The sequence below is a fragment of the Pavona decussata genome, unplaced genomic scaffold (genome assembly GCF_977016875.1).
Source record: "Pavona decussata unplaced genomic scaffold, jaPavDecu1.1 SCAFFOLD_87, whole genome shotgun sequence".
In the NCBI taxonomy this organism is placed as follows: Eukaryota; Metazoa; Cnidaria; class Anthozoa; order Scleractinia; family Agariciidae; genus Pavona; species Pavona decussata.
Window position 1 is genome coordinate 5,015,001 of NW_028145504.1, and position 27,500 is coordinate 5,042,500.

At 38.0% G+C, this 27,500-nt stretch overlaps 3 protein-coding genes across 7 annotated transcripts in view; all 3 read right to left on the minus strand.

Annotated features, from left to right (window-relative positions):
* LOC146474963 (neuropeptide FF receptor 2-like) overlaps window positions 1-6,543 on the minus strand; it is a 15,538-nt gene extending 8,995 nt beyond the window's left edge. For 2 of the 4 annotated variants that reach the window (XM_085116706.1, XM_085116705.1), the window contains exon 1: window positions 5,852-6,543. In XM_085116706.1, coding sequence (XP_084972832.1) covers window positions 5,852-6,050 — 199 coding nt within the window. In that variant the 5' untranslated portion in view covers window positions 6,051-6,543. The remainder of the gene's footprint in view (window positions 1-5,851) is intronic. The other 2 variants (XM_085116707.1, XM_085116708.1) reach the window with 2 other exon arrangements.
* Window positions 6,544-8,138: 1,595 nt separating this feature from the next.
* LOC146474964 (neuropeptide FF receptor 2-like) lies at window positions 8,139-19,036 on the minus strand. Of its 2 annotated transcripts, XM_085116307.1 has the most exons (6): window positions 18,394-19,036; window positions 16,489-17,047; window positions 13,037-13,228; window positions 11,605-12,055; window positions 10,685-10,863; window positions 9,438-9,572 (listed from the first exon to the last, which is right to left on the minus strand). In XM_085116307.1, exons 2-5 carry the CDS (start codon window positions 16,670-16,672, stop codon window positions 10,689-10,691), a joined length of 1,002 nt encoding a protein of 333 aa, XP_084972433.1. In that variant the 5' UTR covers window positions 16,673-17,047; window positions 18,394-19,036; the 3' UTR covers window positions 9,438-9,572; window positions 10,685-10,688. The 2 variants fall into 2 exon arrangements, with proteins under 2 accessions (XP_084972432.1, XP_084972433.1); XM_085116306.1 differs by lacking the exon at window positions 10,685-10,863 and having other exon boundaries at window positions 8,139-9,572; window positions 18,394-18,644.
* A 2,254-nt stretch (window positions 19,037-21,290) lies between these two features.
* The window catches only part of LOC146474965 (uncharacterized), a 12,476-nt gene continuing 6,266 nt past the window's right edge, over window positions 21,291-27,500 (minus strand). The window contains exons 2-3 of the mRNA XM_085116709.1: window positions 24,521-24,703; window positions 21,291-23,953 (exon numbers count right to left, since the gene is read on the minus strand). Of these exons, the coding sequence (XP_084972835.1) occupies window positions 23,457-23,953; window positions 24,521-24,703 (680 nt within the window). The 3' untranslated portion in view covers window positions 21,291-23,456. The remainder of the gene's footprint in view (window positions 23,954-24,520; window positions 24,704-27,500) is intronic.

Sequence of the window (27,500 nt, forward strand, 5' to 3'; positions counted from 1 at the left end):
TACTCCAAAAATAAGCGCCCACAAGGCATCACAAGATCAACGACTGTCGTCATGTATGCTGTGATGAAATGTTGTACACTAAGGCATGATTGGTAAAATATACCACGAGGTTTAGACAAGGAAAAAAGGTAGATGTCATGTACGCTGTCATGAAATGTTGTGCACCAACGCATGATGGGTAAAATATACCATGAGCTTTAGATAAGGAAAAAAATGGATATGTCATGTACGCTGTCATGAAATGTTGCATATTTAAAGCATGATGGGTAAAATATACCACGAGGTTTAGACAAGGAAAAAAGGTAGATGTCATTTACGCTGTCATGAAATGTTGTGCACTAAGGCGTGATGGGTAAAGTATACCGCGCGGTTTAGATAAGGGAAAAAATGGATATGTCATGTACGCTGTCATGAAATGTTGTACACTAACGCATGATGAGTAGAATATACCACGAAGTCTGAGCAATACATGTCATCTGTCACTTGGCCGCCTGACAGTGAATTCTATATCCAACAGATCTCATCCAGAAAGTTCTACCTAATCTTAGAAATTAATGGAGATATTGACTGAGAATAGACAAGCCGAATGTTGACCTGAACTGCTATGTTCGCGGCGTTACAATATCCTTAAATGTTCATTAAGTGTTTTTTTCATATTCCAGTGTTTTGTGTCAGGTTTATGTCAAGAAAGGAACAAGTGTCCCGTCCCTTATTAAGTGCCCCCTCTCCAAAAAGCGCCCTCCCTTGGGCTTACAAAAGTAAATTAATGCTTTCCGAGAAGTAAATCGAATTTTCAGTAGATAATTTGATTGTTTCATGCTTTCTTCCTAAATTTCTCGTTTCTTAGGTCAGGCCTGTGGAAATAAACTGGTCAAAGATCACTTCTTTATCCTTTTATCCTGTTTTCTTTTAATACAATTATTCAAAAAAAAAAAAAAAAATCCATCGTACCACGTACAAAAACGTATTCCATCTATGGTGCCAGGTTTTGGTTTAAAGTGCCCATATCGGAAAATTTTTTATTTTCTTAAATGAATCTAAACATCACCCTAAGAACTTCAGTGAAAAAATTTTTCGATTTGCATAAAACGCGAATTTTTTATGAATTTTATAAGACGTTCAAATTTGCCGCCATTTTGGCCCAGGATTCGCATTAGTCTCCTCTCGGTTTAGCAAGAGCTGTGACGTAGATTCAGGAACACGTGACTTCAGCCTTTCTCTGGATCTCACTGAAAACAAGTCGCGGTATTTCTGCACGTTTCTCGAAAATGCCGGAAAGATGTGTTGCAGCGAAATGTGGAAACATCAAAGACGAAGCAAATGGAATAAGCATGCACAGGATTCCTTTCTTTGGCACTACATGCCCGCAAAGACTGAGGAGGCGAAAGAAATGGATCGATTTTATGCTGGAGCGGAGGAAGATGTGGACGCGCGCCTGGAAAGACCTCGTCTCGATGCTCGATGCACTTCAATGACGAGGATTTCACAGGGCTGATGAAGTCAGGTTTAAACTTAAAACGTGAACTGAAGTAGGATGACATCGCGTTTATGTTTATCCTTTAAAACAGCTAAGCGAAAGGAAGACGAAGACCGAGAGACACCTTCGAAGAGGAGCAGGGAAAAGCGAATGGTAAGCTTTCGATGCTGAATATTCACACCCGCTTGTGACATTCTAAGCGTTGTAACCTTCTGAGGTTTATAGTTTGACCTCACTGTTAACTCAGTCCCAAGTTTTATAAAATATAGCGTAATTGTTTTGGTATATATTCTCATAGATCGTGAGATCCGCTAAGTTTCGTTGAGACCAAGCTCTCAAAAAATACTAGCACAAATGCTACCACTGATGTAAATAGATCGATTCGAGAACGGTCGCTCTCGGCGGACACAGAAAACATTGTAAACCACGATGTAGATAAGGTAGATAAACTGCAGCAAGAATTCAACGAGCTCAAACAAATATTGTACACACGTGTGTTGCAGAATTCTGCAAACAATAAAAATGTTGAAAAGTATAACAGCTTTATCTCCGAAAACCTAACCACCACAACGGGGGTTCAAAATAAAAAAGGGCACAAAACAAATAACAAGCGCAAAGAGCGCAGAAAAAAATTGGCAAAAAAATGGATTGAGATACAAAGAGAAAAACACGAGAAATTCATGAAGAATTTTTCAAACAAACAACTTAGCGACAGCCTGTTAGTGTTATTTCTAAAGGGTTCAAATTTGTCCCGACACCGGTGACAGACGAGAATAACATTAGACGCCAACTCTTGTTAGACTTCGAACATTTCGCAAGACGTATGCGCCTAAAAGATACAATGGATTTTGTAAACTGTGGGACAGTGACAAAAAGGAAATTAACCTGTTCATTGGACAAGCGAACAACTTCCATCCTACAATTAAATTTACGGCCGAAATTTCAGAGAACGAGACAAGCTATTATTATCACAGTTCAACACGTGTCCTTCCTGTAGTTCCGCGAGAACAATGTCGCTAGTCAGCGCTTCCCAATTGCCTTCGAGTTCCTTGCAGCAGTAGCACTAGCAGATCACGGCTGCAGTTACCACAAGTACATCTACATGGAAAATAATTCGTTCGAATGTTTGTGAGTACTTGGCCATAGTTTTGACAGATGATAATGAAGAGCGCGTATGCAAAATGCAAGGTGAGAACTTTACTATCCACTAACACGCACTCTATTCTCCAAGCGTTTCGTTAAATCTTCCTCGAGTCGTCGCTTCTCCTCTTGTTCCTTGCGATATCTTTTTAGCCATTCTTCGTCTGCTATCGGCTCGTCCGCGTACGGTTCGAGTGTATCATCATCTTCACACGTACTACTTGTCTCGTGGACGCCATCTATCGAGTCGACTTCGACGCTTTCAAATTCGTCCTAGCTGCTTTCTTCAGCGGTTTGCTCACTTTCCGTGTCAGATAAGTTTTCTGCCATGGAATATACTTATTTGGAGCTAAGTTTTTCCTTCCTACAGGTGAATCTGACGATTTTCTTTCTGCCGCGAATGTACTTTACTGAAGGTCAAGTGAGTGCATAGACTCGAGAGTTCCTGAATGTACGTCACAGACCATGTCACGTGGCCCTATTGTGAGCCTGTCGGCATTCTCATCAGCGGGGCGGATGGACCGCAATAAAATAGGATTTTAAAGATTTGTAAAATTCATAAAAAATTTGCGTTTCATGCAAATCAAAAAATTTTTTCGCGGACGTTCTTCGCGTAATGTAAAGATTCAGATGAGAAAAAATAAAAACAATTCCGTTATGGGCACTTTAAGAATTTTGTTTTTCTACACTTGCTTTGACGGCGTTCAACGTGTCATATTTCAAAATTTAATTAACACCTTGCTTGCAATTAGGATAATCAAAAGTCAATATCTTGGTTTAAATAAACCTAATTTGGCTTAATTAATTTTTTATTGTATTGTTCCTGTATTGATGATCACTTTACCTCTGGAGGGGGGGTGGGGGAGGCTGGCGAGAGATGGGAGCGAGTACTCCATTATATCAGCTCTTTTGAGATTTGCCGCCTAAAAGGGTATGGGGTCCCTGGAGGAAGGAATGGATGTAGCGGGGGAGGGGGGGGGGGGGGAATACTTCGTGCGACTAGCAGTTATCCAAGGCGTCATTTTGATTATGTTTGCGCGCAATACGGTATTGAGCGTCGGCTTGATCAAAGCCTAAACATCCATTAAGGTAAACGATTCAGTAATTAAACTTAAACATTGCGAAATAGTAATTACACATGGCCTGTCAGCAGACCACACAAACCATGTGAAGGAATTCTGTCTAGCCTTTTTCACTGACAAATTCATCAAGAAAGAAATACGAAAATCCGGAGAGAATTTAATACGAGATGTTGGACTCGCATTTTTAACAATTGTTTACTTTCAAAATACTCAAATGAGTTGAGTGTTATTATACTTATGCTCCAAGAAATAGATAGACTAGTGAAAACGTTCACGATTACTTCATTTTTTTAATCTTACATCGGCGTTGTCATTCAAGGTTCTTCTATGTATACAGACCATACAACTTTGCAACTTTGGTCGATACACGGCCAACATATACCTCACGGTGTTTTCGTTCCAATCATAAATTCTATTCTTCGTGAAACAATATATTACTCGAAATCACAAGATGACAACAAACTTTATGCGTTAGTCCTTGTCAGCCCTAGTTTTCATCATCTTTAATTAAACCAACCCACTTATGTTTCAAAGTAAATTTTCAAATTCTTAGTTCCCGAGGCGCTTCTTTCGACAAGATAAGGACGTTTCTTTAATCCTTAAAATATGTTGATATATTTAGATCTCAAAACGGGTTAAAACTAAAAGTCGACTAGGTGTTAGGGGTATTACCATTACTGTTGAACTGGTTGACCACAAATAAGATAGAGATCCTAACACGCCACATTAGGAATTTCTGGGAGCTACCCACATAATTTCGTCATGTAAACAGGAAAAGAAAAAATGCCAGCATTAGAGAAAATGGTCATGTTTCAATTACCATGTTAAAAAACCCCTGTGACCTCGCTCTTCCGCAACAAAAATGAAAATAAACGTGCTCTTTGGCAAGCGTACACAAGCAAATTATCTATGCGTTTATCTTGTATCTATGTGTCCAAATTTCAAGTGACTTGTTGAATACATCTTTTGATGTATAAAGTTTTATTGCTTTTAAACACTTGACCTGTGGAGTGGTAATGATAAACAGAGCTGCCTTTCTTAAGTCATTACTGACGCTCTTTTGAATGGATCAGTTACATTACGCTGTGTACTGAGAACTTACAAATCTTTAAAAAACTTAGCGAAGGACAGACCAGACAACCTTAGTAAAACAGAACTTAAAACGGTCTAATAGTTTTGAGAAAGAATATTTCCTGATCACAGCTTGATAACAAGTAATCTTTTAAGTCCTTTCAGTTTTGGACTGCATATTTCACGGCGTTGTTCAGTTTACGCGCTTTCAATTCATTGTCGATTCATGAAGTTTCGTCGCTTTCGGAACACTTCACTTGAGTATTAACTAGAAACAAAACTGCCTCTAGCTATGGAGTTCAAGATTTCTTTACGTCAGATGACGAGGCTTTACAAATCGTTGGCTTAATACTAAACCAAGATTTAAGCGGCAAATGTCAGAAGGATGGACCGCATTATAGTTTAATTGTTTTGAAAACGATAGTTTTTCCTGATTTCAGCTTGATAATCTGCAATAATCTCAATCCCTATTGCGCCCTATTAGTGCGTATTTTGATAAGTTATTAAAGAGATTGGCTGCAAGATACGCTGTCGCTAAAACGCTTACAGTCAAATGAATAAACATCGCTGCAAAAACTTTCTCTTTGGATCACGAACATTGTAAACGTGATCACGCCAAGAAACAAAAGCCTAAACGCCTTTCTTTTATATTGCATTCATACCAGTTGTTGTTGTTTTTTATCTCGAAATATTCTAAACAGAAGGCTCTCGGTGACTGAGTGGCCATTAACCGGCTTTTTCTTTGGATCCTGAACATGATCAAATATCATAAACATCACACACAAAATTGGTATCGTAATTAAATATTTTAGCTTAGCCCTAAGGCCGTATTCTTGCAGTTTGGTACCACGTTTTTTAATTGAACCACTCAGACGAAAAGCAGGCACTTATTTTATTGAAAATATGATAATTTAGCCGACACCTTGCAGGCAGGCATTTCTATCATTCTCACACTTTTTAAAGTGGCTCGTTTCGAGAGGCGAGAACAGATTCGCTTTCTATGACAAGAATGAAATGTGTCTATCTATCAAATAAACTATTTGGCACACATTAGGGAAAATATCATGAAAGGTTCACCTACCGGTATGAAGTTCCCTTATCTTGTACACAACGGCGAGGACAGAAGTATTTCCAGTGATAGTTACAAGAAAGATAACCGTATACACTATTAGCCGAAAGATATTTGATGCCAATGGTTCCTTTATGAATTCATCACCAGACGCAATAACAGGAACGGTTGTGCTCTGGTTAACGAGGGTCGTTGAGTTCGTGGGCTCCATTAAACTCTTAACGGCAAAAGGAGACAGACCAAACCGAACAAACAGAAATTGCAATTACAACAAAGCTATGACGACCGACCAACGGCGACCTTTCTGAGCTCCTGGAAACAATACCAGTCGATAAAATAAGACTTGTATAATACGGGTTTTAAATATCACCGTCTCATTCCAATGACGAAAAAACTTCTCATGAACCTCGGTTACGTTACATCCAATTTATAATGCTTGTGCATGGTGTCATCCTGCGTCCTTCGCCCGTTCTAATCTTGACTTTTCATTAAAATGATCCTGAAGGAAGCCAATATTTATTCAGTGTGATTTTTCTTTTATTACGGGCTTCGCTGCAGAAGTAATTAGTGTGTGATCAAGCGCTTTCCGGTATGGCTAAAAACCTGAAATAGCCTGGACGTAATTAGCACCTCCGTGCGAGATTCATTTGGTAGCAGCTTGCGCTCGGGATTGGCGCCAATGGGCAGAAAGTGTCATCACTGATCCTTTTCATAAAGGAATTTTCCTCTCTGATATATTTTCCACCAACGCAGCTTGAAATGCAACACGCGAAAGGGTTGTACAGACAAACAGAGAATTTTAGTTAAGATAATACGCTTAATTTTCGTATTCTCCGGATATTGAACTGGATCTGGAGGCTCTAGTGGGAGAAGTATTAAAAAAAAGTTGAATGTGAAAAGACTTATATCTCCTCTTAATTGGGTGAAAGCTAAAGTTCCAGTTAAATACTAAGAATACGAAAATAGTATATTTCCGTAGAAGTTATTTTTAAAAATGGGCATTTAAAACAGAAAATTAGCCTTGCACGTTTACTTTGGAGAAGTCGTGGCCGGCTTCAGGAACAACTCACTCTTCTCGTTAAGCGAATAAAAGTAAAAAAAAAAAAAAAAAAAAAAAAAAAAAAATTACGACACGTCCTTGAGTGTGATCCGGTCCCACGGTATTCGTTTAAGGGAGTTACTCATTCATCTCTCAGAGCTGTAACCCTTTCTCTTGTAGGGTCAAGGCTAAGGTGAACTTTTCAATCGATCCGAATGGGAGTGTCACATTCGCTCGTTTGTAGGTTTCTTGTTTTCAATGAAATTGTGAAAAGCTTCTTGACTGTTCCAATCAACATTAGCGTCCTGCTATTAATTAAGACCTCATACCTCTTTCAGTCCAACACTTTATATTTCAAAATTTTAGGCAGCAGTTATCATCACGAAACCCGGAATCAATGACAAAAGTGATTAACACGATCATTAAGTAATTTACGCAATATTAAGATAATATTCCTCCCAGTGTTTGCTATATTGGGTAAAAGTTTTAAGACAAGAATCCTGTCCCCCCCACCCCCCCCCACCCCGCCAAACGCCACATGTTGATATGGTTTTCAGCCGATATCTTTTCATCTTGAAACATTTCTTCCAACTGAGTTGTCACCTCGTACGATCTCTCCGTTACGCAACGTTTTTTTGCGGACGTCGATGACACAGGGTGCACACATTGAGCAATATCGTGCAATTTAAAGCTTCCATGTCAAATGATGAAAACTCAGTTATTTAGAAGTGATCTAGCTGGGAGGTACCCAGGTTTAATACTTCCGTGGCATCAAATGAATTTTTGTTCAATCTTTTGATATGTGAAAACATGTTTAACTGATTTACGTTCAGTTAAACGGGTGTTACATGTACTTCTTAAGTAACTCTAAGCTTTTGAAATTTGTGTGCATTTCACAAATACAAGGCTACGTCCATAGGCTTTCTGGACCTATTTTTGCATGGTGTTGTTTGTCTATTTGTTGTTTGTTTTGAAATAGTAAAAATAAAAATTAAGGGTTTGTTTAGTCTACTCCCCGTAGCGTCCATAAACATTATTATTTTTCTACAGCTCACGCATCTCTAACATGGGCACTATTGCCAGTCACTTGCTCAATGTACTGATCTCAACAGTCAGTCCATCTCTAAGACCGTTTGTTACGAAAACGAAACCTAAAGAACGCATCTCTGTTACTTATAGTCTCCTGATCCCAAACATACTCAAGAGGACGGTATTTAAAATGGAATGCTTAGAATTTTTCCCAGATCAGGAGGAAGCTATATATTTAAAGCTATTTGACCAAACTTTAAGTCGACAACTTTATCACCGACTAAGCTGCAAAATGTCAGTTACAGTGCTGGCGGGACAATCAGAAAACTGATTTATCGTTTATAAATAGAACATAAAGCCAACGAGAGAAATTAGCAACTATTTCTGGAGGGAACTTTAAAACAATTTAACTGAACTGGCGTCTTTAGGCAGTGGATTTTATAGTAGACTCACTCTCTCAGCTGCCGATTTGCATTGGGCAGTATTTTTGAAAAATAAAAATAAAATAATAAAATGAAATAAAATAAAAAATAGCTGTTAGATCAGCCTCGCATTTTTCAAGGTGTTTGTCGTGTATTTCGGCTGGCTACAAGAACGGCAGACCAGTTATTTTGGTTGCTTTCAGCTCTTTTAATTTAAGCTTTTATGACACATTCTATGAGCAGCGATTAAACCTGTTGTAAACCCAGTTAAGGAACAAGTTCGAGTGGCAAAACGTCACGGTGCCGCATACGGTAAATTAAAGCAGCCAGTGCTTAGTTTTCAAACCGGAACGCACTGAGTACGACATTTAATTTGTTAGGGCATCAGCGTGTGTTTATACGTAAAAAGCTGGAACACCATGGCTTAAAATTGTTTACAAGATTTAATACCAATTTTAATTAAAATACGCTTTATTCGAGTTTTGGTAACATAACGTCGAGAATTTGCCATCATCTGGCAGTCAGCCGGTATTCTAAGCATAAGTTTCCGTCACAGTCTCTTCGGGCATGAGTACAGTTTTTCTTAGTCGTAATTGCTGAACCCTTATAAAATAAGTTAATACATACTTAGTGTATAAATCTTGATGATTAAGCCGTCTCTAATTTTCTTAAGGTTAAACTCATCCATATTTTGGTAACTACCAACGTGAAAACCGATAAAGCAATTTTTCTGTCCAAGAATTCCCTGAATTTGACACGCAGCGAAACTAGATGATGTCGGTCACTTGAAATTCTTTAAGTGCTTTATATGAGTATATAATATCCTGTACAAACACGCCAATGATCACGTAATGATCAATGGCACAAGTTACAGGCAAACGCAGAAAGGTTATATGTTTTTGTTTGCCTGTAAAGACTGTCTCCAGTTTGCCTCCCACGCAGTCGTTTTTAAGGGACTCGTATTACCTCCATCAGTATGGTGATCGTGAGATTTCATCTCTCTTTTAAAACAGATCTGGAGTAAACTGTTCAATTCAGTTCACGTGAGCCGGCTTAGAGCGATGAAACGCGAGTACTCATCGTCGTTTGTGTGTATGGACTGAATCCTCTCCGACTTGCTTTACCAATGGCTCTTTTGAAACCTTTCTTGAACTGGTCACCGAGGAATGCATACAACACTGGGTTGGTTGCACTGTTGCCATACATCAGTAATTGGAAATAAGACTGCAAGAGGAACATGTATCTGTCGAAAAAAAGTATATGAAGTAGAGAAAACTTATTAGATATTACGCTGAAACTGCTGACGAAGCAATTTATATTCATAGCTTTTTCAAGATGGTGGTCAAGTTTTGCTTTACCACCGAAAAATTAACAAAAATATAACTACATTGCAGATGTCCAGTGCAACATGTCTTCTTTGCATATTGATCTAAATCTCTTTGTCCGTTTAGCAGTTATTTTTTTCAAACAAAATAACTATTAATTATAAATTGCTTTGACCATTATTAGTTAGGGAAATGATCAAGATTGTCGAGTTGACTTTAAGCGAATCTAAGGCATAGCACTGGAGCTAGTTTGCCAGAGGCAACTTTTGATTTGAGATCTTAGTGCAGATGATATGTCTTGTCTTTTTGTCGATGTCATTAATCAATTGAGAAGTGGTACATTCATCAGTAAACCTGGAACAAGAAAGCTCCTGCTTCCAATAACGAAATGACAGAAGCGTGACACTGATAGGGCATGAGTAGTTAAAAGAGGGTCTCAATGGGGGAATAGCTTTGACAGTTGACGATTAAATTTTACCGAGTTTGACGGTTGACGGTTAAAATTTTCGGGCTTTTGACGGTTTACGGTTATCAATGGGAAATTCCTCCCGATAGTTATAAGTTAATATTAACTTTTGCGTTTTTTAATACTAACGATTGTGTTCTGGAGATTATTTTATGGTCAGAAATACTTTATCAATGTTGTAAATCATTAATATTTTGAAACCCGAAGTACTTCCATACGGAAGGTTAGTTGTGATGTCAGTTTAGACGCAAATTAAGTGGAAAAGACCATAAAGTGAGTATATTACCCATTAAAACGATTCCGTTTGATAGAAAGAAGTCCGGGACAAGCAGTTGAAATAGTGATATTTAAAAGACCTTGAAACCGTTTGATGGCAAATAATAACTGCATTTTTGACGGTTGACGGTAAAAAATTGCCCATTTAAAATTTTAGGCTGTTTGACGCCTGACGGTTAATCCCATTGCGACCCTCTTAAAGTAATAATACTCAAGCTTTATTTAAGCAGTTTTACTATTTTTATCTTTACTACAGCACCTGAAGAATTGAATTTATGCAAGACTAACCACTTTAAGTGTTATTTGTGGAGCCATTAAAAGTTGACCTAAAACTCTTTCTGGTTGAAGAAATTGCTTGTTTAAATCCATGTCTAAACTGATCGCCCAGGAATGCATAGAGTACTGGATTGGAAGCACTGTTTGAGAACATTATAAGTTGCGAGAAGCTTTGGAGGATTGGATAGAACCTGCGAGAGAATGAGAGAAGCAAAAGGCGTGAGACAGCAGCAACGTTGTAGCCAACTAGTCTTAGAAAACATCGACGGGGACAATTTCTGCATGCAATGGCGTCTTTGCATCATTCCTCAGACGTCATTAATTCAGGAGAAATTATCAGCAGCGCTATGAAGCGTCGCCTGTTTTCTTTGGCTAGTTGTCGGCATCAGCTAAGTAGTCAATATGCATAGGCAAATTCAGAAAACAAGCTGAAGATGAAAGCAGCCAGCAAAAGCGGACAGTTGTGCGGGGAGCTAGATGGTATATGTATTGCGACCGGATATTTAGCACCTGGGGTACAAGAGGATTTTGTCCAGCTTTCGTGAACAGGTGGCAAAAAGCTTTGTTGACACAGTCCCGTACCATTGATCTCTCGGTGTTCGCCCAACTGGCCAATGAAAGCTCAGAGAAAAACCCTTGACACCAAAAATTATTTACTTCTTATTCACAGAATAAATTAAACATTTAAAATTTAAAAGGACGTAGGAAATAGAGGTATCCGTGAGTAAGCACTTAGAAGTAGTAGCTTGTTGCAGCTATCTGGGACAAAAAATAGTCTAAACCGTTCATGGATATGGGGCCCGATAAATTCTTGTTTTTGAAACATGTACTATGGAATTCTGCCAAACACAGAGACAGTTCAAGTTCGAGTCAGTCTTTGGGTGTAAGCGTTGTTAAATGTAATTAGAATCAAACACAATTCCCACAGTTACCTGGATTTGTATGCTCCGAAATCTATCATGAAGTACAAGGTGTGGAATGGAAGAAAACACAAGGCATAGCAAACAACCACCGCCGACAACATTTTGATGATCCTTTTAGTGGCCTGTGCCTGTGTGAAACCTGGTCGATCAGCGCCCTCTTTAATTGCTTGACGAAGCTTAATTCCTATTCTTATGTAGATGAGAATCATTATTGGAAGAGGAATCGCGTAAGTCAACGCGAAAGTGCATAACAAGTATATTTTGGCGTAAGGGAATCCAGTAGTTTCTGGCCAAAACTCCCTGCAGCTGACACCTGCCGGAGTGTCCTCGACGACTTTCATCACTCCCAACATGGGGAAAGCTGGTAAAAGAGCGGTTAGCCATATCAGAATCATAATGAGCTTTCCTTGGGACCGTGTAATGCGCATGCCAAACGGATGCACGATGGATTGATGCCGATCTGTTGAAAAATGAACAAAAAACTGTGAGGACATCATCGAGCAATCACTTGTACTTGGTATTCGGTGGGTTGCTTCTTAGAGGACGATTATATTTAGCAAATGGTTAAAACTAAAACTGAAATTAAAAAAAAAATGGGAATTTACTGAGGTATCGCAAAACATCTCTTGATACTGAATAGTAGGTTCATTACCAGATGGATTTATCTTGAGTAGATATTTTTTTACTTTGTTGTAAATATAGACGGGATTATTACTAACAATTGTCACTACCGGCGCAAAAACATGGCTTAAGGGTATAAATCATCTTAGAAGTGATTCGCCTTTGAAACTTTGAAACTAAAATGAATGTGTTCCTGTAGGGGAACCGTAGCTGCTGGCCAGTAGAGGATTTCAGTTTGATCAATGTTCTGCAATGAGTTAAGTCTTTTCTGTAGCAACCAATTCACTTCGGTCGCGAAAGTTCGCCCAATACACAAGTTTGAACGTATGCTTGCCTATCACGACAAGTTACATGGACTACCCACTTTGCTCAGTTTTTCTGGCTGTATACTGGGTCTGCAGACGGAATCAACAAATACGAAAATAAGGCTCTGTTAACCTCCCGTGAGCAGACCCCGTGATCTTTCCTGAGTGGATCACTTGGAGATTCATTTGGATTGAATAGAGCAGTTTTCATTTGAGCCGACCGAAATTTTGCGTTTGCTTTAGTTTCGCTTTACTACGTCCTGTGACCAGGGTTGGCAAAATTGTGCCACATTCCGAGCCAATGAGAAACAAAACCAAAACCAATCGCGACTGGCTAGCATGCGTTTTCCCGCGCTTGGCAACAGTGGCATGTATTTGTTTCGACTGATTTCTGATTGGTTCATTGCGCTGTATGCGTCTTATATGATTGGCTAAAGGTAATATTACTTTGGTTTTCGTTTTACAATACTCAGCTGGAAACTGCTCTATAACTGCAAGAGCAAGTACCGGCTTACCCATTGAAATTGCCAACATAGTTCCCACAGATCCCATGACAAAACACGGCATGAGGGCTGGGAGAATTTTACACATCACTGGACCGAATGGCCAGTAGAAATTGAGCTCAAAGTAGACAACTGTAAAGGGAATGCAAAGCAGTCCAACTCCAAGGTCTGCTACAGCCAGATTGGCGATCAGAAAACCCGTTACTGCAAAAGAAATAGTATTTAAACGTTAGTCGGGATGTAGACTCTTTTTAGCTAGCGTAAAACATAGTTTTTTCATAGACATATCAGATAATTAAAGAGCTGCAGGTGTATGATGATCACTCGCTACTATGTTTCTCAAATGTTAGGTAAATTATCTAAAAAGCTGGATCTCCAAACTGTTTCAACTTGGAGTGTCATCCGAATGAAATGAGTAGTTAAGTATTTTCTCCCTAATATTCAGAAATCTTACAGTGTTTGTTTCGCTAACATTTTGATTTTGACTTTCCTTACAGACCTCAAATATGATATTTTTTTGGGGTTGGAATTATGGAGGTACATATTTGAGCTAAGGAAGACATTACGGACCATCACAGTTATGTACCCGACTGAATTAAGTAATTGCAAAAAGGAAGCCTAAATTTCAGATTTGACCGTCTAGGAGAAACGCAAAACCACTGAAAAAATAGTTATGTGGGGGACACTTGCTGACAAATCCATGACACTACACACGCGAACAAATTACCGGTGGATTATAAGCTTAGTCCTTAAAAGCGGATACATATGTAAGAGGTATCCATGTACCTTGGAGAAAAGCCGTGCCCGAACGGAATAAAAAAACAACATTTTATATGCTGGCAGTAGCGATATGTCCTCCTGGGAAGGAGGAACCATAACAAAAAGCCAAACGATCGGATTAACGAAGCATTTTACCCCTGAAACGTTTGGCAGAGCGAACTAAAACTGTGATAGTGTAGATGGCAACAAAAGAATCTAACAACTGGCATTGTAATTAAAAGAACTCAATTTTATCAGCAAGTAGTTAAGCATTTCAGCACGTGTGCTTCAGAAATTACTGCAACGCTTAGCCACTGGGTTCAAGAGGCTTGTGAGAAACGGAGCAAGCAGGTTATCAACTTCAAAGGAAGTGGTAAAGATTTTCTACACGGTCGCTGTATAACCAGGCCAGTCTGGGTGGTCAAATCAATACACGTTTTTTATAACTCTTCACAAAGATGAAAAAACAAGGTTAAGCAAATAGGGGAAATGGCTTGCATTGTTATCTCAAAGTTTTCGTGACTTTGCCTTCCTTCCCACCTACGGCTATAAGTGGTCATTTCTTCGATCCGAATGAATTTTGCCACATAGTTAACGCCATTCAGCACTAACGTACGGAAAGCTCGACATTAATCATTTAGCAGCAATCATCCGGCATTGTTAAAAGTCATAAAAAGATCCTGAGTGATCTTTGCTGAGTAATGGTAATCAGCATAGCTGCACTAAACAAAGTCAAGAGACCAAAGTTTCTAATTCTTCTTCTAGCTATGTTTTCAGATGACTGGAATTGATAATTTGTCAAGCTAACTAATCGACTTGATCTTGGAGATTGTTTGGAACAGATATGTCATAATACTCCGGGTGATCCGAAAGAACTCTTATATCGTCGATAATAAGCACCTTTCAAACGCCATAACTACAAAAGGATTTCATAAGAGCGAAAGGAGGAGGGCAGGAATGATTAATGTGCAGGATTGTGAACCCAGTATTCTTATTTCACAGAAAACCGGAATGTGTTCCAAAGAAAACTCGTTGCGCTTAGAATTTAATCGTTGTCACTGTAATCAACGTCAGATATGAAATCTTAAAATAATAAAGCAGGTCACGAACTGTTCAGATAGATTTCCTGTCGGGAATGGGCGACGGAGTAATCACAAGCAAGATGTCCTCTATATCCGGGCTTTTGTCTTGCTAATAACGAAATGAAAAAGGCAGAACTCAGTCTCTAATGAGGCATCAATTAACAGTTCTTTGTGAAGCCGTAGACAGCATCTTAGTCAGCTTTAATGAAGAAATGTTACTTACTAAGTGGTAAACAACAACACACGAAAGTTGGTGAAAAACGGGAGACCATGAATCGAGGGGCAAACCCCTTCATGTGGGGCCTGGCATTGCTTTTTCATTTCCTATTTTCACGAAATGTTAAGATAAATTTCCTCTGCAACTGCAGGCGACGAGGTAATCACTTTAAAAGACAAGCAAGATGTCCCGATCTCTAGCTTTTGTCTTGCTAATAATGCCATAAAAAGCGCACAACTTCGTCTATAATGGGGCATCAATTAAAAAGAAAAACGTTCTTTGTTAAGGAGTAGACGGACTCTTAGCCAGTTTCAGTGACGAAATATAACCGACTAAGTGAAAAACAATCACACATGAGACTTCGTGAATTAGAGAAAACCATAAATAAAACTGAGCAAACCACTGTACATGAGATCTACAGTAGCCCGGCTTATGCACTGTTTGTTAAAGGTGTGACAATATCGTAGTTAACAAGTTCTGCTAATTTGTTTCCAAGAATGTTAATCCAATTAATTTTCCTACGTTGTTATTGTCCCTTTCCTTCTCTGTTTTACAAGTGTTTACCTTCATCATTTGTGCTTCTAAACATGCAGTGCGCATTTGCGGAAAGGACAATTTCAAATAAAATTGTGCTGAGAAAAGTGCGTAGAAACCGTGAAAAGTTCTTTTCTTTTTTGCTCACCAGAGGCGTGCAAGGCAAGGCTTTGCAATAAGGTAGTCAGTTAATGGCGTAGACGTGGAAGTAAATATGAATAGGAAATGGAGTTGCGTGTTGTTTGTACCTTGAAAAGGAAAATTGCAAACGTTTTGCACTCGACTAAATGGTTGAGTCTATTGTAAACTGTAATCTCCTCTTTCAGAATACAGATCAGAAATTACATAATGGGCAGCTGAAATGACTGAGAGTCTCTATTTATATAAAGTTTGTAATGCATCTGTGCATTTGGGTATAATATCAATCAATGAACTACACGAATACATGCATAACTAGTGTAAACGGCAAAGATTATTAAGCTGACGATCTCTGCCTGCTTCTCGAAACATTGAAAGACGGATTAGAGTGGTTCACTCTTGCTCACTGACATTAACTAATTATGCAAACTTAAGTTGTGCCAGGATGAGCAGATTATTATGACATACATTGAAATTAAAAACTAAACTATTACTGCATAGAGATTTGTTTATAATAAGAATCACGCTAAAAGTACAACTTCCTATTGTGAAACTTTTGTTTGTATAATTCATGCTGGTGTCGAAGAAAGGTACTGAATATGCATTGGGACCGAGAAAGTGTCTTACCGGCATGAGGTGCGGTAAAAGTTTACAAATCAAGTGATGCCACTCTCTAATCCTCTTAAAGGCTTTTCTTTTCAGAAACGTAAACGTAAATGAAGGACAAAGCTTACCGGTATGTAGTTCTCGTGTTTTGTATACCACAAAGATAACGAGAGCATTTCCAACAGTGGCCAACAGAAATATAATCACGTAAACAGTTAGACGACAAATTCGAAGACCCAGCGGCTCCGCGATGAAGTCCATTTGAGGTGGTTGTTGTGTCCCACTAGAAAGATTTCCAACCGAATTATTCATTTTGCTATGAAAATTAGTGTTTCTTGCTTTTACTGAATTGCACTTGTGATGGTGAGCTTCTTTTCACAGTCTGAGTCAAAATGTTCAAGGAGTTGCTTTGAAAGGAATCAATCTTCCTTTTGCATTTTTCGTCCCGTCTAGGCCAAGTTGGGTGCTTCCAGATTGACATCTGTTTGGCGGGACTCTTTCAGCTCTCTACCTTTTAGCAGTGCGATGGCGTTTTGTGTGCTGTAATGCGACCACTGAGTTTACTTTCACAACAAATAAATGTCAATTAGAGGAAACAGGCTAGATTGTTTCCTGATTACATGGCATCAAGCGCAATTTGTTACCTTTCGAGTTCATCAGGGTGATTCAACTTTGAAGAGATTAGTGCTGAAATATAGAGTAACAGCGTATTAAAAACCACTCGAAGATGTCAGATCTTATCATTCTAATAGGTGTTTAAAAGCTAAGGTAGGATTTGTTGATAAACAATGCACACGTACAGGCTTTTGTGTTAGACATTCAAACAGTGATAGGTTTCACGGCGTGGATTAACATTTGTTGAGTACGCGCCAGTCTAAAGAGCGGAAACGACTCAAAAATTAAGTTTAGGAAGTGTCAATCCATCGGACATTGTGGACGAGCATCAGCTTTACATTTGTATTGTCCATGCAACATGGTTAAACATTGGTATTCACTCGTTGTTATGATAGTCAAGTAGCATTGTCAAATGTTAAAACGTTTTAGAATTACCATCATAAAGAAAGGATCAAAACTAATTAAAACATTGGCAATTACGAAAACTGAATGCGACCATATACATCGCCTCAGATGACATACATTAAAAGTTCACTTTTTTCATGCCCGGAAACGTTTAGGTGCTGATTTTATTAAAGGTTAGTACATGTTAAAATTCACGTATTCTCTTTTACTCTCGAGTGAAGTTCATTAGCCTTCTAATAGCGTTCAAAGGTCTAGCCTTCTTTTATACTCAACACCACATGATCTAATTTTTAAGGGAGAAGCGGACTGAGAAAACTAGATAAACGAACAGCGTTTGATTGGACAGCTGGAAAAGATAGCACTGAACGAAAGTAATGAACGCAAGTTAAATTACTGAGACAAAATGATGTGCCCACTCCCTGCCGGTGATACTAGCGACGTTTGCTATGTCATTCGATCCTATTCACGCATCACCCCGCTTATGATATTTCTTGTACCTTTTATTTCGATTGAAATAAGTGATTTTTTTCCATCTCTAGATGCATTTGACAAAAGTTAGTTGCGGAATATAATTTGAAAACAAAATCTAGTTACCTTCATTTCATTTGTTTTCAACGCATTTTGTAAAATAATGAGTTTCATTACACTGTCAAGACACCAACACAAAAGACAAAAAATGATTCGCGTCTAGGGGAATCAGCTTATCAGTTAAAGAAAACGCACTACAATACGATGTAAAAGTAATTGGCGACATTTAACTTGGATTCAGTTTTCAAATGTAACGAGACACTAATCAGTGACAAACTAAATCTTAACTTTCTTATATAAAATGTGAAAGGGCTTTATAATATATAGCTTGAATTTTATTCAACAGAATGAAACCGGGCGTTACTGATTATAATCCGCGATAATCAGCGCACTGTAATTCTTGTTAATCCGTAGTCAAAAAGTAATCAATCAAATGTTTACTAGTTGTTGATTTGATCTTATAAAAATCTAAATCAATAATGTACCTGATGTAATTATTCCTCAAGCTACCTACTGAGAGCGGCAACGGTTTACCAGAAGACAGTAAGGGGTATGTCGGCTTTCCTTTCAGGCTATTCAAAGCGGATTTGTTTGTGTATTAAACCTAGAACAATTTCCGCCGGTTTGACCTCGCAGACCTTAATTGAAATACCGTTTTCAGTTTGTTCTCTCGCGTTTTGTCCACGTTTCTTCACTCCCCAATGAAATCTTTCCTTCTCCAGCTGTACCCAAATTTGGAACCAACATTGCGGTCGATCGACCAATCGTATCGCTGAAACCTAAGTCAGTGACGTCACTGAAGAGAACTATCGAGAACCTTACAGAAATGTCAGAAATCTCGAGCAACAGATGGATTTGAGCGGTAAAGTTGTCCCTTCTCTCCTTCTAGGCAAGTACTGAAGGAATTAATGTTCAATTTATGGCATTTTTATGGAAAAGCATTAAAACTACCAGCAACTGGATATCAATTAGACAAGCCTTCGTTCGGCTGCCACTACAAAGATGAGACTTCCACGTCCAGCTTCGGTTCTTATACAAAAGGAAAGAAATCAACAAGAACTGCACCGACCCCAAAGTTCGTACATATGGAGTGAGCTTTTAAAGGCCGTCTCGTCTTGCAGTTATGTAAGAGCCCGGGGGGGTACCCCCCTATATAAGGTATATAGGTATGTGCCGCCCCAAAGGGTATGGTTTTTGAGCCGTTTTGGTCTGAAAACGGGTATAGATTTTGACAATTACGGTCTGAAATCGGGTCGGGTTTTTGGGGCTGGGAACATTTACGAAAGCTTACAAACATATTTTTCTTCTCAGTACGTAGCTGGAACGACTAACTGATGGCGAGAAAAAGAAATAGATAAACTATGTCATTCCAGCTTACTTTTACTCCTTGCGTCAACTTCCGTTCGGGTCTGAAAACGGGTATGGAAAATGGCATGTTTAGGTCTGAAATAGGGTCGGGATTTGAAGACCCGGGCGGCACACCCCCACCAAGAATTCCGAGGAGTACCCCCCCCCCCCCCCCCGGGTGTAAGAGCTGCCTTCCTACCAGTTGTTCGGAGTAAATCGCTTTACGGCAAACCTCTGCACACTGACTCTCGTGGACAGCGGTGTTTTTTTAATTCAGATCTTGGAGAGTTCGAAAAAGTTACTACAATCTTGGACAAAACTGTTCACCGAGAAACGTTTTGTTGATCTACAAATTCCAACGCTACGGTGATACATCAACAACCGGCTCAGCTCCCCTCCACCTCATCAGTGTTGGTCCGCCGCTGATAAAAAAAAGGGTTGAGTACGGGCTTCAAAGCAAGATTGAGTGAGGGGGAAGGAGGAAGGAAGGTTTGCTACTCCCCAGTCCGTGTTTTCCTTAAGGGAGATTGAAATAAGTGCGCAAGAATTCCCCCTTTTTTCTAGTCGATTGTTAGTTTATTTTTGGATTTCTTCCAGATATTTGTCAAACACTGGGTCCATGTAAACCAATAGCTTCCAGGTTGGCATTGCTCCAGCTTGACGATTACCTTTTCACCGATTGCTCCAGTGGTAATGTAAGAGAAGCCGCTCTCATATGGCCGCAAACCCTACACTTACCCACACCTTCAGTGATGGGCAAAACTATTGTCCAATTTTTGTGGTTTTCTTGTTGCCCAGTAAACAGAGCTCAAGCAAGGCAGCACGAAGTGGTTCAGTTTTGAGGGCAGGGGGAGAAAGCATAAACCTCTACTTATTGCACATTAGTTAAAATCTGGTACCTTTTGGCATGCGGGTAGCGGCTCCAAATTTTAGTAAACTCCCGATAGCTAAAAACGTATCTATCACGTTCCAGGCTTGCAAACCTTTGCCCAGTCAATATGTTGCTCTAAGTGGAAGATAATCTTTTTATAACTAGAAATGTGATGAGCGCTCGTTCTCCGGAAGAAAAGCCGAGTGCCTTCTTATTCGTTAAATCAATCAAATTGCTCAGTATTTTCCAGCCCGTTTGTTGTTTTAGTTTTGTTCGAATTTCGAAGTCAAACGAAAAGAATTCTATTAAGAGTGAGCAGTATTAAGTAATAGGAACGGCTTGCTAGGTGAGCATTTGAATGATTTCTTTCAGACACTGACTGACTGAATGAATCTGGCAATAGGAACATTTAACATATCTCCTCTGGTCCTTTGAGACGGCTGACTTCCATCCCAGTTAACCACAGAAATTTTGCAAAAAAAAAAAAAAAAAAAAACTAAAATAAAATAAAATTAAAACAAGTACCACCAGCTGCAGGCGGTGCGTCCGTGTTTGTCTTGCAAAAATTATTTCGCTCTTATGGACGGTGTGTACTAATACCGAAGTATTTTTGCGCAGTTTATGACTATGCGAGAAAAGCAGATCTTACCAAGAGCTATTGGAATCCAAAAAGAAAATTGGGGGTAACTACGCATTTTTTTTTCAGAGATAATTCGACAATTATTCTAAAAAGCTGTAAATAGAAAAGCAATGTATAGCGTTTTTTCTATATTGGAGCTCTTCATTATCTCTGAAAAATGCATGGTCACCCCAATTTTCATTTTGGATGCCAAGAGCACTTACTAAGTTCTGCTTTCTCCGCATAGTTTTAAACCGCTCAAAAATATTCCTGTATTAGTAGGCACCACCCATAGGAAACCCGAGTATCTCAAGATGCGCAGAACGTATGCGCAGTAGCAAAAGTAGGCACCGTCCTTAATTTCTCCATTTATAATTTTCCAGAAATATATTCTGCCGTTCCTCACTAACTGTTACCGGTGAGACTGCAAACAAAAGCAATGGTTTCTGTAAAACCCAGTGTTAGCACGTTCCATGGAATTAAAAAAAAAAAAAAAGGACTATAATAGACTGCCAAAAAGAAGTAGATTAATCTCATCAAAAAGAAACGTTATCTTTAATAAAGAATTGAATTATTACTCTATTTAATATGACACTTTTCATACAAATTCTCTTCTTTGATTTCCCAAAAACCTATCCTTTTCCCAGCAAAGAACTATTTTCTGGCTTTGAGAAGATGCTCAAATAAATATTTTTTACGACATGAGGCGTTTACATGCAGATAAAATCATTTCACGGCACTGCCATATATACATGTAGTCTTATATTATCGGCATTTTTTACAATATCTGATTTACAAACTGGATTTCATGGCTCTACGTATATATTCTCTTCGGGATTCATAGCTAAATCGCAATAGATTTAAAATAATGACATATGCATTTATATGATATATATGTATTCTTATACGTTAAACGTAAATCAATAGTATTCTAAATAAACATGCTCTCAACGTTCTTCTCTAACATGTAAAATTATTCTGAAAGAACTTAAAATTGCTAACCGATATATCAATATATTAACAGAGAAAACACTATTGCCTTTTAAGTTTTTAAAAATACACATTTACTCTCTACTGTGTCGGGAAACATGGTATTCTTGTAACACAAACACTACATACGGCTTACGAAAACAGTATACCTTGCTCCATTTTGGAGGATGGTAAAATTATAGCTTTAAAATTCATAGCGTGCATGCATGCATTGGTTGAACTTTTAAGACCGAACACAATACTGAAAACAAAAAAACCGACAAACATCATACGGTCACGTGAAAAAAACAAACAAACAAAAAAACACAAAAACAAAAACAAAAAAAAAAACAAGAGAAGCGCAAAGCCTTTTTCTCAAGTACATGTACACTCTTCTTTTCATAAAAAAATATTTCATAATATCGAGGCTGAAATTTGCGAAATTTTAAGCATATTTTAAGAATAAACCCGAGGCCGAGATTTTGAAAAGAATATAATTTAGTGTTGAAAATTTGTAAATACAATACAATTCTATGTTTTTAACTAAACCGTATAAAATTCTTCCTTTCTCTAAACAAAACTAGCCAATAACACGATAAAAACCTACACCAGCCAAATGGTCGATGCTACTGACAGTTCGATGGCTATAATCTCACAAGAATATTTTCAGCCTAACATCGGCAGAAAAATAAGATTATTCAGCCTGTGCCGGAAAAACAATGTTCTTATAAAAAGAAAAGAGTGTATTCAGTACCATCCTTCTGAGACCAGGTACTCCACTTTAACAAACAAACAAACAAACAAACAAACAAACAAACAAACAAACAAACAAAAAATGTCTCCAGTTCAGTACCCATGCTCAATACATTTCCTGTCATGAGCTGTTACCAAATCTGTTTGAGTGACCCTGGAGAGTAATTAACACTATCCACATCTATAACTTAATGTGTTTCTTAATTACTACGAATTCATGGTTAGAACAAATTAGAAGGATCCAGTCTATACCTGGAAAGATAATCACCGTGTCTCATTTACAATGATAGGGAATCATTTAAGCAACAACGACGCCGCAAAACAATAGGTTTAATGAGGAAAAACAATCCCTCATCGCGTCCGTTTTAAATTTTGGTACATTTCGTTTCCGTCCTTGGTAAAACAACAACGTGAAATGACCAAATTCAAGATTTTGTAGATAACGTGAACACACGACGATCAAGTTTTCATTCTCCTTCTTAACTTGAACGCCACGCCTACCAATTTGGTTTCTGGGTAGTTCGCCGTTTCTGTAAAAGTAACCATGGTAACAAGTTGAAATATTCGCGAAGTAGCACACACACGCACACACACACAAAAATATAAAGTTAGTATCGTCAAGTGACGTTTTCGTTGGCGTTGCCGTCGTTGCCGCTTAAGTTCCCTAACATAAAATACCGTTTTAATATTAAACATCGCTGTTTTTTAAATAAAGTTATATGTTCAAGTGACGTTTTCGTTGGCGTCGCCGTCGTCGCCGTTTAAGTTCCCTAATATTAAATATCGTTTCAATATTAAACATCGCTTTTTTTTATTGTAAATTCAAACGGATCCTTTGAATTGTGTTTAATAAAGACCATTATTAATATTATATAATTTATTATTATAATTATATTATTATTATTATTATTATTATTATTATTATTAGCAAGATACGAATGTACACGTCTGGACACCTATGAACAATATGTAAGCTTGCCTTGCGGTTTTCACACAGTTTCTTCCTCAGCAATATCCCTCTCCTCTGCAACTTCATTCACTTGTTGATCCAATTTAAGGCGCCATCGCAAATGAGATGGCAATGCTCTTTTGCCCAAATGATCGGCTAAATCTGCTACCTCTCTCTCAAACTCCGCAAGCAACACTGAAGAGTCGTTCATTTGTGAGTGATGAGTTACCAAGCCCAGATGAATCTTTCCACCATGATTTGTTATACAGATTGACAAACCACGACCATTCCTTCTAGGAGTCCAACACCCCATCATCTTTGCCATTTTGCCATTCAGATAGACAGGTGTGTTTGGTCCTGGAATTTGAGTCACTGTGCAAGACACTTTGCCAATTAGATAATTAATGAGCCGCCTCACCAGAGACAGGGGAAACAATAGGAGACAAAGCTTGATGAATCCATAAGTGATGATGCTTTCAAGAGTAAAAGAAAACTGATCTATTCTCCGTCTGGTTTCCCAAAGCCGAGGGACTGCACCTGTAGAAGAGAGGGACAGATTCTATGAGATGAATGATGAAATTAGTTTGTTTTGTTTTTACTGAAACGAATTGCATGACTTCAACGTAAGTCATTTATTGAAAGCTACATGTAGAAGTGGTTGAGGCAGTGTTTGCATCAGCAGTATATAATTAGGTAGTATTTCGTGTTTTGCCAAAACCTTTCCCTCTTCATACAATGACAGTTCCCATATTTCCTTTACTATACCACACTAGAAAAACAGACATTGTGGAATCTCAAGAATGTGCAATGCACTTGACATCATTTTAAAGGCAAGTTTCACTCACTCTCCAGGTACATGTACAACTGTATACAGTATAACAAAGCATAAGCATAAATATTCTACTGCCCAAGCCAATTTCATAAACAAAAAGACAAAGGGGTTAGTTTGTGCTGCCTCGGTGGGGGAGTGGAAAACGAATATTTGGTTTAATCAACAGAGTTGATAAGGTAATTAATGGCCACTGCAGTTCAGGTGTTTAATGAGAAATAATGAATAATAGTACTGAAAGTACAGGACTTTATAAAGTGCGTACATGAACTGACCTTCAGTGCCAACTGGAAGTTTGATAAAAGCCAGAGAAAACTTATTATCCAACTTTAGTCTGGTATGCTGAGGTCTGACATCAGTTCGTATACACACAAGAATATCATCAGGGTCTTGTACTCTGCATTTCTGGAGGAAAGAACGAATTGCACCGGCCACACAGGAAAGGAGAACAACATCCACTGAAAGAAAAACAACAACAAACAAACAAATAGACAAACAAATGTAAGGAACTTAATGAAATCTAATCTCAATTATAATTCAAGCAAATCCACACATGTAGCTATAAGACATACTTCTATTCCAATCTTGAGAAACTGAAAAAATAATTCCTGGACTCATTACATGAACCTTGTCTAAATTTACTTTTCAAACAAAAATTAAAATTAATCAAGAATTATGGAAACTCTCATAAAAAAGGATAACTATTCTGAGATTACTCATGACAAATTATCAATGTAATGTTTAGCTAAATTAGTTTTGTACCTTATTTCTTGTAAATGTACTAGTATTTGCATACTCTTTAAAATTAGAGTTACCTTACTTATTGCTAGTGTCGCAATTAAGTTTAAATTGCCTCAATAAGTTAACTAATTGCGGGTGGAAGTACTTTTGTATTAATTTATTTGCTTGTAATAATATAATAAAGTTTTGATGTTGTTGCCATTGTTGATGTTACATAGAGTGTACAACTCCAACTGGTGCATGTAGTACATGTACAAGTTGCAGTTGTGCAGCACTTTATTCAAGTGACAGAATCTCTTGCTAAATACATGTATCAGTATGTACTAGCAAACGATTAAAGAAATCAAATAATAATTATGATGGTGGGAAACACTTAGCACAGAAACTGGTGTACATGTTCCTACACTATATCTTTTACATGTACCTACTGGACACTCCATTTTACAAGCATTATGTTTTTCCTTGGATCCCAACTCTTACTCTGGTATACATAGCATTAAACTTCATAAAGATTAATAACAAATTGAAACTTCTGTAACATGATTAAAATCCCAACTGGCAGGGGGCAGACCAGCTGGCTATTTACAAGCGCGGCAGAGGAGTTGAACTTGGGGCTACAGAGAAACAACTCCAGCTACCAGTCAGAGTGGGACTTGAACTGGGACCTCCGGATTTCAAGTCCGGCACCCTAACCACTCGTCCCCATTTGCACTGTATCTGGCCCCTGACATACGGCATTAAATTGCCAAACAGGCTAAACAATGGTCGACAGTGTATAATCCACAAATATTAAGTGTACAGTACACAATTTGGGGACTTGGTGCAGTATTAAAAGTAGATGAAAACAACAACAACAACAAACTATATAAATTATATGGGAACCGGTGGCGATTTGGGTAGGTGGGATAGTACTGTACCTCCCTAAGATTTTAGCCAAAGGGCATGGAAGCATCCTAAGGGAGATTCACCTTTCAGATGCCCAAATTTCAATTTCTGACAAAAAGCTTGTATCTCCCAGGTAGATTTGTGCATCTACAGAAAGGGTGAGAGGTAGTGGGTGGGGAGATACAGGTGAGAAGTGAAAGGTACATGTAAGTACAAGCATATAAGGTTCTTACTCCTCTGTCTCTGTTTCCTCCTCCCACCTCCCCCCCCCCCCCACCAGCTAAAATGTTCGACTGATCACATTTGGTAAGGTCACACCACTTACAAAGCCCTGAAACTAGCTGTATAAATAAATTCCCTTTGCATTTTCAATAGCCACGGTTTATAGTTTTTTGTTCATACATACAGTATAACAGTGCCTAATGGATGACTCAAGCATTCGACATACACAAACTAAAATAAATTTGGCAAACAAGAATGTACATGTACACGCACCACCACCACACCAAGGTCCAAATGAGTCCCAAGAGTGTCAGCAACAATTTTTTTTTTTCAATGATAGCAATGTTTATGGGAATGAAACAGGGAAACAAAAGAGTCCTGTTTGGCTAGTAAAGACAAGAAAATCTTTCTGCTGGTGAATAACTTTTTTTTGCTTCCTTGGAGCATGTACATGTATGCTGTTCCTTAAATAACCATAAGACAGAAATGAATATAGATCAGACACAATTAAGTGAAAAAGATGTATGTACAGTAGGAGAGCTGAACAACAAGCCAGTGGACTGTGAAAATGGTAACTTACAGTACTTACATGCAAATTTACATAATTATACAATCATGTATCTTTTAGGCTTGAGAGAATTAGTTTGAGATAAAGACTGCAAACCTTGAATGCAATTAAAAAAAATTATTTCACTCTGTTTTCGGGTCTTTATAGCCACCCGCGCATAATTAAATCTCACATTTAAAGGTAATATCTTTAGGATATTATATACATCTAATAATAACCTTTTTATTTCATATAAACCTACAGCAAATTATCAAAATAAAAATATTAATAAGAAGAAACCATTAGTTAAGAGTGTATTTATGGATCACTTGAAATGTGTCCTATATGGCATGGTAGTTTGAATCTTTTTTAACACAGTCCAGGGATGAAACCACAATTTCAATGTTTTAAATGATCTGGCCAGCATATCTGGAAACAAGCCCCTAGACTAACTGTTCTCGAAATAATAAAAGTTGAAAAGTGTAACAGCTGCAAATCAACTTCACATATTATCATGCATGAATGCAAAAAAAACTTTTCAGCTTTATTTTCTTGTCAACCCTCTTTGTAACAGGGATTTAACAGCTTTCCTGGGCTGGATCTTTTACACCTTGTTTCACTTACAGTACTGGCGTAAAGTTTGTCCACCATAATATTAATATTGTCTTTATTCGCATTAATCTTGCAATGCAAGCATCTACGATGTAAAGTAAATAAGCTGGCTATGCCTCAGATTAGCGTCCGGCTTAATTATCGAGTAACAAGGCTTTAAAATAATAATAATAATAATAATAATAATAATAATAATAATAATAATAATAATAATAATAATAAAAATGATAATGATAATGATAATGATA

Coding starts and splice junctions, on each gene's coding strand:
- LOC146474964 (XM_085116306.1), bottom strand. CDS start 16,672: ATGAATAATTCGGTTGGAAATCTTTCTAGTGGGACACAACAACCACCT. Junction 13,229..16,488: donor AACACGAGAACTACATACCG/GTAAGCTTTGTC, acceptor TTTCTTTTGCAG/TAACGGGTTTTCTGATCGCC. Junction 12,056..13,036: donor TATGTTGGCAATTTCAATGG/GTAAGCCGGTAC, acceptor ATTTTTCAACAG/ATCGGCATCAATCCATCGTG.